Source organism: Euprymna scolopes, chromosome 13 (genome assembly GCF_053919585.1).
Source record: "Euprymna scolopes isolate OS-2025 chromosome 13, ASM5391958v1, whole genome shotgun sequence".
Taxonomy (NCBI): domain Eukaryota; kingdom Metazoa; phylum Mollusca; class Cephalopoda; order Sepiida; family Sepiolidae; genus Euprymna; species Euprymna scolopes.
Genome location: NC_136494.1, coordinates 97,537,812 through 97,554,085, shown reverse-complemented (window position 1 = coordinate 97,554,085; position 16,274 = coordinate 97,537,812). Strand labels below are relative to the sequence as shown.

General features: G+C 33.1%; 1 protein-coding gene across 2 annotated transcripts in view; it reads right to left on the bottom strand.

Moving 5' to 3' along the window:
- LOC145292099 (adhesion G-protein coupled receptor G6-like) overlaps positions 1-16,274 on the bottom strand; it is a 231,992-nt gene that overhangs the window by 83,560 nt on the left and 132,158 nt on the right. For both annotated transcript variants that reach the window (XM_080138183.1, XM_080138184.1), the window contains exons 11-12: positions 15,814-15,872; positions 9,636-9,793 (exon numbers count right to left, since the gene is read on the bottom strand). In XM_080138183.1, coding sequence (XP_079994309.1) covers positions 9,636-9,793; positions 15,814-15,872 — 217 coding nt within the window. The remainder of the gene's footprint in view (positions 1-9,635; positions 9,794-15,813; positions 15,873-16,274) is intronic.

Genomic DNA, 16,274 nt, shown 5'->3' with positions numbered 1-16,274 from the left:
ATTAGTACTCCTCACAAGTCTCCAAGCAACTGAAGGAGCAAGGAAACTCATCCTCATTATGTATAACAGTTCATATGTCTCTTTTGTCTCTTTCTGGGACCTTTTCTATTCTATGGGAATAGTTCACGATTAATAAGGGAATGGTAGATCTTCTTTCGATTGTGCCGTTAGGATTTTCCACATGGTTGGTAAACAAGTTATTTGCCTGTAGTTGCTTGTGTTTAGGGTATTATTATTATTATTATTATTATTATTATTATTATTATTATTATTTGTACTCACTAAGAATTCTCACACAGGTCATGATCAAAGATTACTCACTAACAACAATCGGTGGTGTTCCCTGGAGTCTAGGTGACAACAATTCCTCCTAGATTTCCAGTGCTTTCCATATCTTTCAATAACCTTTGCAAAATGACTTTGCATTATCGCAACAGCAACTTACCATTTATTTTTCGCTGGCAACGACTATTAGTCTTCACTAGAATTTAAGTGACAATGAACCTCCATAAGGTCCCAGTATACTTTGCATTCATCTAGTAGAGGTCCGGTTAGTGCTCTCCCTCCTTGGTGTTTCTATTCTCCTTGACTCTTCACGACTCAGGTATCAACCGAGATTTATGTTTTTTTTTGGAGAGGGATACAGTTTATTATTATTATTATTATTATTATTATTATTATTATTATTATTATGTTCATTAACTTCACATTGTTGTGTTGCTTTACACCGGTTACTTTTTCACAAGAGTGGTTTTTACACAAAAGCTAGGGAACAGATTCGAGGATGTATGGTATTGCTCTCTGCCATCATATGCATCCGAGATTAATTACTTTAAAATTTCGTGTTTATGCATTTTTTGTACCGCGCTATTTGTAATTAGTGTTTTCAGGTTAAATTCAACTTTCACGCTATTTTTTATTCAATTGTACGGTGGAAGAATATTTACAGAAGACCATCCCCTCCCCGTTTGTATTGTTCAGCGTTTTTAATGATAAATTATAAAATGAAGCACATTTACTCATTGTAAAACTCTGGCATTATTTCTTTATTTGGTAAATATGAAGAATGATTACACCTTCAAGAAATCCTTTAAAATTACCACTTTTAAAGGTTTTCGGGGGTGCTGAAAACGAAAATAACGTATAAAAATCCGACATACGAGTAGTTTCCAAGATATGAAGAAATGTTAGTGTCTAAAATGTGGGGGATCATTTTTCTATAATAATTTAAAGCGAAATGATCACCCACTTTATGGCCATAATTTTTTTTCGGAGGGAGGGGGGTCAACATACAATGAACACAATTTAACGTAAAATGAGCATCGACTATTTTTGTTTGGGGTTTTTGCACGTCAAATCGATTATTAATGCCTGTTAGCCCACCCCCCTCACCGAGAAGAAAAAAATTTGGGTGCTCAGTTTACCGTAAATTGTGTTCCTTGTACGTTGACCTTCCCCCCCCCCCCCTCAACAAGAGGTGGCCATAAAGTAGGTGCTCAATTTACGTTAAATTATTATGTACAAGTGATCTACTTTTTTGAAACTAACAGTATTTACAACTTTGCTAAAATTTTAAACATTATATACCTGAAACCCTTTTTTGAAACAAACATTTCTTCATATATGTTAAAGTACTTGTTGGTCTGAATTGTAAATATGATTTTTAAAGATTGGTCGAAGGTGGAAAGAATCCTCGTATTCCCCTCCTCCTTTTTGTATTTTTTAAATAACGTGGTAAAGTACTTGTTTGCCAGAATTTTAAACGTGATTTTTGTTTTCAAGGGTTCTGGAAACATATGAGGCGTAATGTTAAAAGATTGGTCGAAGGTGGAAAGAATCCTCATGTTTACCATTTTTTTTTGTATTTGTAAAATAACGTGTTGAAATGAAATTAAAATTTAATGACATCCTCACCTGTGTAATAATAGCGTGTTGGGAATTTATTCATTTATAGTTTGTGTATATAAACAAACATGGAAACATATAAATCGAATCGGAAACTGGAAAGCCAAATGAAACGAAATATTATCGGATGCGTGCCTAATATTAGGGTATCTTTATTTATAAAATAAAAGGTTGATATAAATTAATTGCTAACCACATCTTAACATGTGAAATAATATCGTGAATTAATTTTAGCCATTTATAGTTTGTGAAGCAGTTATAATGCAAACAAACGTGAAAACCTAAAAATCGAATATCAAATTATAGTTTGTGTATATAAACAAACAAGCAAACAGTGACTGGAAAGCCAAATAAAACGAAATAATTGCTATCACATTCTAACCTGTAAACTAATAGCGTGATTTAATTTTAGCCATTTATAGTACTCTCTCTCTCTCTTTCTCTCTCTCTCTCTCTCTCTCTCTCTCTCTCTCTCTGGCTCGCTGGTCGGTGAATGAGTTGTGTTTTGGAGTTTAATATCTTCACAAATAAACAGTGAAAGTATAGAGTTTCTAAGCGGAACAATTACATGAATTGTATAAGTAAATCTAAGCAGAATAATTGCGCGAATCGTATAAATAAAAACGTAAGAATAGTATGGCGGCATAGTTTATAGTTGAGAAGTGTTCGTTTATTGTTGGAATAACCGAATCGGGGAATTGTAGAATGTATAATTCTCAGCCAATCAGATGGACCGGATATGTATGGGATAAATCATTATTTTTGTATGCCATAAGGGGTAAGAATATGCGTTTGTGTAGAAAATCTGTAATCACTTAATGACGGCTAACACGCAGGAAAGTAAGAAAAAGTATAAATGCGCTCGGTGTAGAATGGTGTTGTAAGAGGACTCGGTATAGAGAAGGTGAAATTTTAGCTACTTCCTCTGTAGGTAAGGATGATGATGATCATGGCACTCCTTGGAATAAAAGTAATATTTTAATATTACGAAGTAATGTGTATGTAATTGCACTCTATAGCTAGTGTTATATTATGCATAAGCGTATAGTGGCGAGAAGGAACCAGACAAACAATATGTGTTTAAATTTTAAAATGATTGATTTCTCAATCGTTAATTTAAAGAAACAAACTTAACAAGAAAGTAAAAACAAACAAAGTTCGTAAGAATGTGAGAATATTCAGGAAAGAAGGTTTTTGGTGTAAAGTTAATCTTAGAAGAGAAAAATCGGGCGCTAATATGATTCATGATGAAATAAGAATGTAAGTATTAATTCTCGCTGTTGGTGGTTCCACGTGGAGAGTTTGATGAATGATGTGAGCGAACATGGGTTTAACGTCAGGGAGGGGGAAGGGGTTCGACGGAGCCGATGATTATCCCATGCTGGTTGACTGATTGTCTCTGTGCTCGACTGCCCGTTTGTCACGCAGGCTGGCGCTTTATAGTCATGCGGTGGACGTAGTAAGAAGCTACGGGAAATTTGATCATTAGCTTGAGTTTTTCTTTTCAAATGTGTTTGTTTTATGTGGTTTAACGCGTTGTAGGGAATCGACTGTTTGGTGTATGCATGCATGTGTTATATCGATTTAAAGCTGAGAAAGTTGTGAATGTAACCTAGTTGGTGTTGTATTGTTGCGGTGTTTCGTGTAATAGTTATTTGCATTTATATGCTGCCTGATTTGCTTTTACTGTGATGTTTGTGTTTTGTATTTTGGTTTTTTCTTTTGCTGTGCGGCTTTCTCTGGCGGTTTTCTTTGTTCAAGTGAGGTGCGAGTTATTCTAATGATGTGTGTATCTAAAGAAATGGGATTTGAAGATGTCGTGTGTATTTATTGTGTTCATCTGTGTTGCATCGACGAATGGAATGTTGTTGCCGTCGCAGCTGCTGCTGCTTTTCTGGTTTATTCATGTGAATATGAAGGGATATGCGAATATAACACTAGATAATGTAATGGCTAATGACGTAAACATAATAATTTTCTATGTGTCATCTCTGGTTGTCAATCTACGAAAGTTTCGTCTAGAGGGAAAAAATCTACTTTATTATATACAAGAAAAAGGATTATACTTTCGTTATTTTTGCCATAAACTGAACAAATATATAAATCAAAATCGACTTTTTGCACTTGCAGTATATGTCAACAATATCCCCGCAAAAGTTTTAATAAAATTATTAAAATATAAACAATAAAAAAACATACCACATATATTATACTAACATAGAAATTGCTTGGAATATTCTGTATGCATCGCAGTGTGTCCCATTTGTTTACAAACATCACAATTACGCGTTTTGGAAGAGACACACACGTGATAGATATACTCTGATCACACACAGCACGCGTGATAAAAAGTTACAACTCCTCCTACTTATTTTGATAACAAAAAAAAAGACAAAATGCCCTGTTTTGCATATTCGACTAAAACAACAGACTTTAATTTTAAACCGAGATTTATATATATATATATATATATATATATATATATATATATATATATATATATATATATATATATATATATAACTACTTCATTTACTCACACAAATTTAATATATGAAAGTATAGATTTATGCATAAACTTTAAGTATTTACTTCAAAAGTGCTCAATACGTAGGTAGAGCTGGTTAGTAATTCATAAAATATATATGGCGATTAAGCTACACTGAATATTCTGCGTTTCATCCACTGTAGGATTCGTCAGGCTTATGCGCGAATTTTGTGGTTGCTTCTTGTTTTTATATATGTTGAGGATTTCTAGTTAGCCAATCAGCTTTCTAGTATCCACCGCGCCCCCTCCTATCAGCCTGCATTTTATCGAACAAAGGATCTGTTTTAGAACTAGGTTAGTGGTTTAAGGTAGATCTTTTCCCTCTTTTTTTAAAATTTTTTTTTATATATATATATGAATATACCTATGTGTACACACACATATATACACACATATATATATATATATATATATATATATATATATATATATATATATATGTGTAATCGTTTATGCATATTCATGTTTATTTAATTTATTTATTTGTTTGTTTTCTATTGTTATTGTTAGTTTTAAAGCTATTTTGTATCTCTATCCTAGAGTAAGTTTTATTTTGTGAACACAGTTGTTTGCTATTTCTCGTCTACAGTTTAATAGATTTTGAGGTTCTTTAAAGTACAGGATAGCAAATTTTTCATGGAGGCATAATTTACATGGGTCGTCTAAATGTCTGCATGTGGTAGCTTGTCTCATTATTTTCCATTCGACTACCGGCGAATGTCCGCTTTCTTTGAGTTCCCAGTATTTATTCGCTAGTGTTGTTTTTATACGGTGTTTTTTATTTTTGAAGGTACTTTTGTGGTCATAGTATCGGGTTTTAAAATCTAAGGAAGTCATGCCTATGTAATATTTCTTGTCATTCGGGTTTTCTTTCGCAAATATTGTTGCTTGATAAACTACACTTTTTGTTAGACATTTATTTTGGACTGGACAAATTGTGCGGTGTCTATGTAAATTATGCCTCCATGAAAAATTTGCTATCCTGTACTTTAAAGAACCTCAAAATCTATTAAACTGTAGACGAGAAATAGCAAACAACTGTGTTCACAAAATAAAACTTACTCTAGGATAGAGATACAAAATAGCTTTAAAACTAACAATAACAATAGAAAACAAACAAATAAATAAATTAAATAAACATGAATATGCATAAACGATCACACATATATATGTATATATATATATATATATATATATATATATATATATATATATATATGTGTGTGTATATATGTGTATGTACACATAGGTATATTCATATATATATAAAAAAAAAAGAGGGAAAAGATCTCCCTTAAACCACTAACCTAGTTCTAAAACAGATCCTTTGTTCGATAAAATGCATGCCCATTGGCTGATAGGAGGGGGCGCGGTGGATACTAGAAAGCTAATTGGCTAACTAGAAATCCTCAACATATATAAAAACAAGAAGCAACAACAAAATTCGCGCATAAGCCTGACGAATCCTACAGTGGATGAAACGCAGAATATTCAGTGTAGCTTAATCGCCATATATATTTTATAAATTACTATATATATATATATATATATATATATATATATATATATATATATATATATATATATATATATATATATATATATATATATATACATTTAATAAATACCATTTTGGGGGGAGCTAGATATTCCTCCTCATTGAAAACGATGTTGTGTCACATTTTGCTCTCGTGGGGAAGTAAATATATAGGAGCACAGCCAGAGTCGCCAGGGAGCTCAGCTATGGTTTTTACTTTGGCTCCAAAGCCAACAGAATATGGGCCATTTTTCAATGACGTTTTCCCTATTGACTGAGGTTAATGCTGAGGTGTCATGTGTAGCCCTAGAAGGTCCATCATCCCAGGCCTTTGCCTCTCATCTTTCAGAGGGGAGTAAGTTTATTGCTTACTGCCCCACCAAAGAATGCCAACGGGACTAGCCAGACAATTTTAAATGTCCAGAATGCTCCTCCTATAGAGGTGCTGGTTTCATTTCCCCTCTTCCTGATCTTGTGTCATATCTTCTTGCGGTGGGAATGAAGTAAATAATAACTCAGACAAGATATTCAAAGAGACTCCCAATCCCAACTTAGATGTGCTCTTGTCAAGCAATCGAGAAAACCCAAAAGCAGCACCCAAACAGTTCTTTTTACGACTAATAGCAAACAATTAATCTGATTCAAACCGTTCTTTTAATGGCGATTTTCAAAATACTTGAATGCAATACAACTTTCACTCTCGATTGCTGTCAGCCTTCTGAGACTCCCCTCTCAACCTGCCACTCCAGTTCTTGCTTTTGTTTCGATTCGTTCTTCTTGCAGAACCTGCTCTAGCGGTTACAGCTACCAGCTCCAGTGCCCGTCAATGTCTGCTTCCTTGCTCTAGTGCCCGTCGACGTCCAACTACCAGTTCCAATGCCCACTGTTGTCCAGCTACCAGTTTCAGTACCCACTGGCATCCAGCTACCAGCTCCAGTGCTCGTTGATGTCCGCCTTCTTGCTTCTAGACCGTCGATGTCCAGCTACCAGTTACAGTACCCACTGACGTCCAGTTACCAGTTCTAGTGCCCCTTTACGCCCATCTAACAATTCTAGATCCCGCTGATGTCCTTTCCAAGCATCAGATCCCATTTACATGGACTGGACCAACCTAAGGCACATCATCTTACCTCCGCAATGCCCAAATTTCAACACAGTGAGACGCCCGTCTTCACCCTGAAACAATCCAGATACACGATTTCCATTGCTTTATGATTTACCATTTTTCCCGTAGTAAATAAAGTACATGATATCTATCGTTTTTAACTGTTCATCCGTGTTTGTCATCCCTTCACTATTAGTTTTGTCTCTTTGCTTTGTGTCAACTTTCTTAATTGTACGGTCGATTGGCATCTCATCTATCGGCTAGCTGCAACATAGATAACGTGGTTCTGCTTTTAAGCTTAAATTCGACTGAGAAAAAAAAAATTATGTCGCATAGTAGCAAGCACACAAACTTCATAAACAGGAAGGTGAGGATGGCTAAGTGGTTAATGAATGACACAAACTGACAACATGCAACCGCCAAGTTCAAATTCAGTTCGTTCCACAGAAACATTTTCGCATATTAGTAACTTTCACATAGTCTCTCCCGTAAGTATCTGATATCCTTCTAGAAAGAATTCTTAATAGAAAGATATCGGAGAAATGAATACCAACAAATCATCATGAATGATGCCCCTCCTCCTCCTCAACAACAACAACAACAACAACAACAACAACAGTAATCTCATAAGCAAAGTTTATCACTTTAAAACATCACTCCAACATGAATATTTCTTCTCTGGTGTTGTCCAGAAGGCATTTTTTTTTCTTATTTACTATTTAGCGCATAACATTGTGGCATGCTTTTCAGAGTTAACAGGAGCAAATACGAAACTGTTTATAAGACGGATGTGTAAAAGAATAAAAAGGGAGACAACTTTGCATTCGTTTACATTTGCCAAATCTCCTTTCTTTTTTAACAATACATAACATTTTTAAGCGACGGTGATGGTGGTAAAGTGATTAACGACACTGACTGAAAACCTGCGTGTTCTACGTTCGAATCCAGTTCGTTCCACAAAAACGTTTTCATCAAATCTACGTGTTATCTTGTGTCTAACCCCCCCCCCCCCGAAAAGGATTGAATTAAATAACATTTTTAAACAGCAGTTTTCGGCAAGGGAGAAAAATAAAGAGAGACAGAAATAGAGAGAGAGAGAGAGAGAGAATGAGAGAGATAGACTAAGAGAAAGATATTTCTTATGTATTCATACGATTTACATTTACCATATGATGATAAATTATTCGAAACAATTTTCAACAATAAAAACATCGCTCCTTATTAATAATAAAGAATAGTTCTAAATTCTTTCAATAAAGCGAAATAACTTTTAAAAAACAATTTTCAATTTTCTAATATATAAAATTAAGTGCAACGATGAGATACAACAATGCTTCTCATTCTCAATTTTTCTCTAATATTAAAAATAACTTGGAAAAGTTTCCTTTTTATATGCCGTACGTTTTCTTGTTTTTTTTTTTGTTTTTTGTTTTTTTTAAAGTTCAGCTTCCGAAACGAACAATGACGATTACTGTGATTTTATAACAACAGCATAAATTATTTTAGTTTGGGAAGACTTGAAAAATGTTTATCTCTCAAATGCGATTTCAGAGTAATACGATAAAAGTATGCTATCTTCCATTTATTTTGTTAAAAGAATTTTATACTACCTATACCTGGTGTTTTCAAATCAATAAATAGTAAATATATAGGAAGATCTTGCAGAACAAAAACGTTTTCCAAAATTACTAGATTCTGCATTAAACAACCCGAAAAGGGTTGATATGCCGTAAAACGAAACAACGAAACAACCAAATTATATTTTCGACCGGACAATGATGATTAATGTTTTCTTACAATAATACCATTGAGATTTTCTCAATGGTATTATTATAAGAATTTGCATCCGCAAACTGTAAAGAACAATCAAATAGTAATTTGTGGTTAATAACTGAGAGCAGTAGCCTATTGGTTTCCCCATTTTTTTTTCCGAACAATGCTTGTACTGATCCAACAAGCAATTTATAAAATGAAAAACTATCATATTTTTTAAAATTTCTAACGACTATATATCGTTTAAAAAAAATCTCACCCACTCCATGCCATGAACGCTATATTTCCACAATTTTCATCATATATATATATATGTATATATATATATATATATATATGTGTGTGTGTGTGTGTGTGTGTGTGTGTGTGTGTGTGTATATATACTATTTTATCATTCATTTTCTCCCTCTCTCTCTCTCTCTCTCTCTCTCTCTCTCTTTCTTTCTGTTTCTCTCTTTCTCTCTCTCTCTCTCTCTCTCTCTCTCTCTCTCTATATATATATATATATATATATATATATATATATATATATATATATATATATATATATATATATATATGAGAGAGAGAGAGGGAGACAGACAGACAGACAGAATGACCAGGATAGAGGAAGACTAAAAAAGAAGCGAATAAAAGGGAGAAAACTATATAGCTTATCAAATGTTCTGCTAATGGTCTTGCCTTCCCAAATATTTGAAATATATTTGCCAAATATGTTTTGATATTTGTCCTGCCAACATGAAATTATATATAAAATGTTTACTTACTTTTGCCAGTTAGGCTAATTGTGCTTGGATCAATATCTAACTGTTCGAGTTTCCGACTTGTTTTCAAAATGTCCAAAATATTATGCCAAACCTGAAGTTCATCGATATGTATTGGCACGGTACATATGATCCTCATATTTACAGTTACTTGAGGAATCCTGAAATTGAAGGGCATCTATATATAAATAAAGGTTAAATTTTTTCAACTATAATATATAAAACCAAATAACACACATGTGCACACCTGCATGTGCACGCACGCACACACACGCAACCTCATATATATATATGTGTGTGTGTGTGTGTGTGTGTGTGTGTGTGTGTGTGTGTGTGTGTGTGTGTGTGTGTGTGTGTGTGTGTGTATTATGTTATTCATAAAACTGGCCGGATTGCTAGTTGGGGGTTGTTTGACTCCAAACAATTAGGCGTGCCTCCACAATCAGATGTAAGCACACGAAAACGTCTCTTGTACTTTTAAATAACACGTAACAGGAATGAATGATGGGAAACAATCTTTATTTTCCAGTGATAACTCTGACAGCATGGAGGGGCCGCGGGTCGGGGTGTGTGTGCAAAAGGGCTGTGAGATAATGTGCCTGCTTTCCTGTCCCCGAGGTCGTCACTTCACTTATCATTGTCTGGCTGTCTTCATTTTATTGGAATGGATGACGTCAGAACATTCCTCCATGTATAGTTCAAAATGTCGATCAGTCTCCCATTTTGAACTTTTTTGACGTCATTCCCGGTGCACCTGGATCCAGGATCGCTGCCTTGACCGATCCTCCTGAATCTGACCTTTATTGACGTCATTCTTGCAGCCGAGACAGCCGATGATCCTCTACAGAACCACCTCTGTCACCTGCAACTTCACCCCCTCTATAAAACACACACACACACACACACACACACACACACACACACACACACACACACACACACACATATATATATATATATATATATATATATATATATATATATATATATATATATATATATATATATATATGGTAACAAAAATGCCAATAATTAAATAAACAGACAGACTAATTTTTATAAAAATGTATTAACACAGATTTCACACAATATTTTGTCCTGCGATGATGTTTGCCAAGAATAAAAAATGACTTAACAGAGCAACTTTTCTCATAAAATCTTACCACAGAAAAGTTCTGTTTAATTTTGTTGCAGGGCTTTGTTATATATAAAAAAAAACATAATGTATGACTACAATTTAGGGTGATTAGTGGCACTAGTATACATTTGGAAAAATGTACTGTGAAAAATTGAAAATTACTGTTTCTCACGAGTTGATGGCAGAGTCGTTTTGACTATGGACCAGGTAGAAATGCTGAGAGCAGAAATCCCAATATCAACAAGGGTCAGATATGTCGTGAATGACAAAAATATTTGCTGAGAATAATTGTGTGAAAGAATTCCAGTTAAACGAAACCAAAGATAAGTGAGTCACGTGGCTGGCTATTCAGCTAGAGTTGAGGTAAGGTAGTCATTGACCAATCGAAATGTGTACATGCCATAACAAAAAATTGAATCCAGGCAATGCCAAATGACCATTCTAACTATATAAAGTGTTATACAAAGCGAATTTAATAGAAAGAGGCAGTCATTAAGCGGAGACATTATCCCATCTATGCATAAAAACACTCATGTTCATTAACTTGAACATAATGTCTCCACTTCTAGTTGAATTTCAAATTCCAATTCCTCACTTAGTAGATGGTCGACGTGAAAAGAAAAGCGAATCCATTCGATTGCAGTCTGATCGTGACTAACTCTTACTGACCAATATATATATATATATATATATATATATATATATATATATATATATATATATATATACACATATATATATATATAGTAAGATATAAAATATATATGGCGATTAAGCTACACTGAATATTCCGTGTTTCATCCACTCTAGGACTCTTCAGGCTTATGCGCATAAGCCTGAAGAGTCCTAGAGTGGATGAAACACGGAATATTCAGTGTAGCTTAATCGCCATATATAAGCCTGAAGAGTCCTAGAGTGGATGAAACACGGAATATTCAGTGTAGCTTAATCGCCATATATATTTTATAACTTACTAACTAGCTCTACCTACGTATTGAGCACTTTTGAAGTAAATACTTAAAGTTTATGCATAAATTTATACTTTCATATATTAATTTTCTGTAAGCAAATGAAGTAGTTATATATATATATATATATATATATATATATATATATATATATATCTTTTATTATATTAAAAGTCTGAATTTGTTTGTCACGTCTCAAATTATAACACCATTACGTCATTTAGCTCTATATGTTTTGGTTTCGATTCTAGCTGATGGCAACCAAGTTATATTTTATTTGCAAATTTTTTTTAGACCACTACTATATATTAGGTACAACATAATAATCAATGGAGTATTGGCTCTATGATAATAAATATGAAATTTTCATACATTAAAATATCATATTTAAGCATATTTTATGACGGACAACATTGGGCGGCCTTCTAGTTATTATCTAAGACACAAATCAAGAGCTTTGTTGTAGTTTCGTATTGTTTGAACTTACGATTGATTTCACAATCATGTGATTTTTTTTTAATGCACCTCTCTTCTCTCCCGAACAACAACAACCTATGAGTCTTTACTGGATCAAATCAGAACGTCTTGTCCAGCTAATGAAGACAAGGGATCATTTAGACAAGCTTCTGAGACTGAGTTTCAAGCCAGACCTGAAATTAAAGACTTAGATCAAATCTATTACCAAGGTCGCTGGAACATTCGCAGCATAGATTAGGCATGTGGAAGTATATAACTCAAAAATATTAATAAAGAAGATAACAGACGAATGACAAAACCCGATACTCAGACATGAGTGGGAGCTACCACCAACAACGACCATGTTACCTATGCAGGTAGAATTCCTGTTCAAAATCTTACAGGAATTTATTATTCGCTTTTGTTGGATGACACACAAAGATAGCAATTGGGAATAAAAAAAATTATAACTGTGCTCTAAAAATTACATCCCTTAGAAATATTTACTAAACAGAAAAATAACTAGTGTTGGGACGATTAACCCTAATCGAAATTAGGAATTTGAAATATCAAAACTTTTTGAGGTATTGGAATCCGTATCAGAATCGAAAAATTTTGTGCCTATTATTTTCCGATGTCAAAAACGATTCCTTTAATTATCTTTTTTATTTAATTTTGTTTAAAACAAAATTTTCCACTGCTAGTAGAAATAATAATATAATGAATATTTATTGATATTAATCTATTATTGGAACTAAAATCTATAGATTATCCCCCCTCCCTCCCACAAGTGTGTTTTAGGTTTGAGAAAATATAAGCACATTTAACATGTGGTTTTACGGTAATCAAGAAAAATAACAACTTTACAATTAAATATTTAGTGATTTATACAGAATCAGAAACAGTAATTATATCAGAATTGGGAATTTAGTACGGAATCGGTAATTGTATCGGAACCAAGAAAAATATTAGAATCGTCCAATCATTAGTATTAACCTTAACCTTATCATTAATAATTAAGTGTAGCTGGGAGCAAAAATACTTTAAAGTAATTAAAATGTTTGTTCTTTGATTTTATTAAAATTTGAGTCATTAGTTTTTCAGAAAATTTTGTATGACATTATATTACCATAAACATCGATTGTTGCATGGGTCAGATTTTTTTTGAGTAAATTTTGGTTTGTCTACAGGAAGTTAAAATGAGACCAAATGGTCTAAACAATATTTTTTGTTGTAAACATCTATACTTTACTTTATTCATTTTTTTTCTTAAAATCAACTTAAAATTACAGGTTATTTACATCCAACAAATACGGGTGACCCCAGTAAACTCTGGTTTCTCCAGATGAGAAATGAAAAATTCTCTCACAAATTAACTAAAATTGTAGTTTTTCACAAATATTTAAAACTAAACACATTAGTTTCTTTCCACAGATCTAACAAAATTTGTGATTAATGGTCGTGTACATTATTCAAATAGTAATGATCGCAGGAGGAGAAAACTCACGTTTTACTTTTGTAGATTTTAATGGGTCTTAAAACTGATTGAAATTGGTTCAAATTTTAAGAATCTGTTTAAATCAATGTGATTTGCCTGTAATCTAAATCTCATTTTATTATTTGTAAGATTTTTTTTATTTTTAATTCTGAGGTATCAAAATAATCAATGGACATTGTAAAAGAAATTCAGTCTTTATATCATGAATCTATGGTTTCCCCCTCGCCAAACTTTCATGAAAATCACTCGTCTCACTGAAACCACTGTCAATAATTTCCTCCACTCTTTATCTGTGGCTAAACCTAAACGTACATTCTATGAACAAAGCTTCTTTCTTAGAACTGCACGCTTGTGGAACTTTCTTCTATTTATCTGTTTTCCAGCTGACTACAATTTGGTAGTCTTCAAGTCCAACATAAACAAATTCTTTATGATCCACCCCTTAAGTAATCCAATTTACCAAATTTCCATTACTAACTATTACTACGATATTATCCTATTGAATTTACACTCAATAATCCTTATCCTCGAGTGGTCTCCGGGTCTTGGTAAGTGGTGATTCCTATGTAAAAAAAAAAAATCAAGGATGGCTGACATGTCAGGTTAAAACAAAACGAGAGGTGAAATCTATTAGAAAAAACAGCGGTATGAGTCGAGATGACGAATGACGTCACAGCTTTTGAGCTGAGACAAAGTAAAGATTTTAAAATGAGGAAGTCAAATGGGAGACATCGAATAATGCGAGTCTGCCATGGGTTGCACAAGGCAGTTGGACGATAATATAGAAAGAAAACTTTGGTAATAGCTAAGTGCGAAATGTTACATCGACCTAACATCTCCACACATGTCATCAAAAGATTTAAGTAAGTTAAATAACTAATTGACTAAGAGATTGTTAGTCTCTCTCTGTCTTTCTCTCTCTCTCTCTCTCTCTCTCTCTCTCTCTCTATATATATATATATATATATATATATATATATATATATCTTTCTCTCTTTTATGTGTGAGTCAATTCTCTCCAAAAATAGAATCTTTAAAAGCTCTCAGCAAATGTTTCCTTATATCCTTTTCTGAATGAAAGAAGTTTTATTCATTTAACAACACTGAGATGGTCGATGGTCACTCATGAAAACAGAGACAATAAAGAAAAGCGGTAGCCTCAGATAAGAACGATAAGAAACCCAGGTATGTATAAAGAACATTGATTCTAGTGAAGAAAATATAACAAATCGAAAAAGATACGTTTTTATTCCTGCTCATTAATCAGCAATATTATTGCAACAAATCAAACAGCATCATCATGTCATCAAACTTGGTTCATTGTGCATAAAATTATATGCAAGAATAAGAAAGCTAGAAAAATCTTGGTTCCGAACTTTTTTAGATGAAGATTGGTTATTTGGATTATTTGGATATTTTTATCTATTGTTCTCATCTTGAGCGTTATTTATCTTGAGTGTTAATTGAGTGTCCGTGGCACAGTGAATAGAGTACTTGGTAAAATTAAGTTGTAAAAGTTATGCTCTTCTGAGGGTTGAAGGTTCAATCCTCAGTTCAGGCGAAATACAAATGCAAATTAGCTAATGACTTCTACCCAGTCATGGCTGATGGAACGAGAGCATGCTTCCCTATGGAGTAAATAAAGGGTTCTAATCAAAATTCTGATTTCAGCAGAAAGATTCCTGAGTTTAACAAGTTACACCTGAAGAAGGTCGGAGGTTACATCGACCGAAGCTCTGTGCAAATAACACTCAAGATGAGAACAGTAGTCTGAAGAATCCAAATCGTCCAAGAAAAGTTTATTTTATAAAGTTTGTGTATAAACAGTACGTCGATAATTATCTTGACACATTAATGCTTTTATATTGGCTCTCACATATTTAATATATCACTGTGAATACTGGTAGAACCTTACGCATTCGACACATTTTAGTTAAGACTGAGGTACTACACAAAGTATAAAACATAAATCTTCAGTTTTTTTTTGTTTTTTTTTGGGGGGGGGGTATGAAAGGTTTGACGGATAACAAACCAGTGTACTGAGAGTTGAGGATAAAAAGACTTGAACAGTTAAAATCATTTAATTTGTCAAGGTGATATATTAAAAGTATAAAAGTGTACCTGAAATCTTGGAAAATCACACTGAAGGTTCCATTCTGGTTTAGTAGTTCAGTCTCTAACTGTAAACAAAACAAGAACCTCAAATAAGTAAATATGATGAAGTTTACTAACATATCTATCTATCTATCTACATATATATATATATATATAAAGGAGATTAGAACAATAGTCTAAGGAGCAGAGTGTATTTTAATGTAATAGTGAAATTACTAGTTTAATTAAAATACAGGAAAAGAAAAAGTGCTCGTTGTAATTTAGATATATAATAAGCTCGATAGGTAAATATCCTAGAGCTAATTTAATAGTCAGTAATGTGATTGATAATTTAAAATTCAAATTAGAATTAAATTAAGAAGGAACAACAACAAAGTCAATAATTTGTACGATCGTTTCGGAAAACAATGTTTTTATTGTGGTAGACATTAAGCCACGGACAATAATTTTTACATATAGTATTTAAA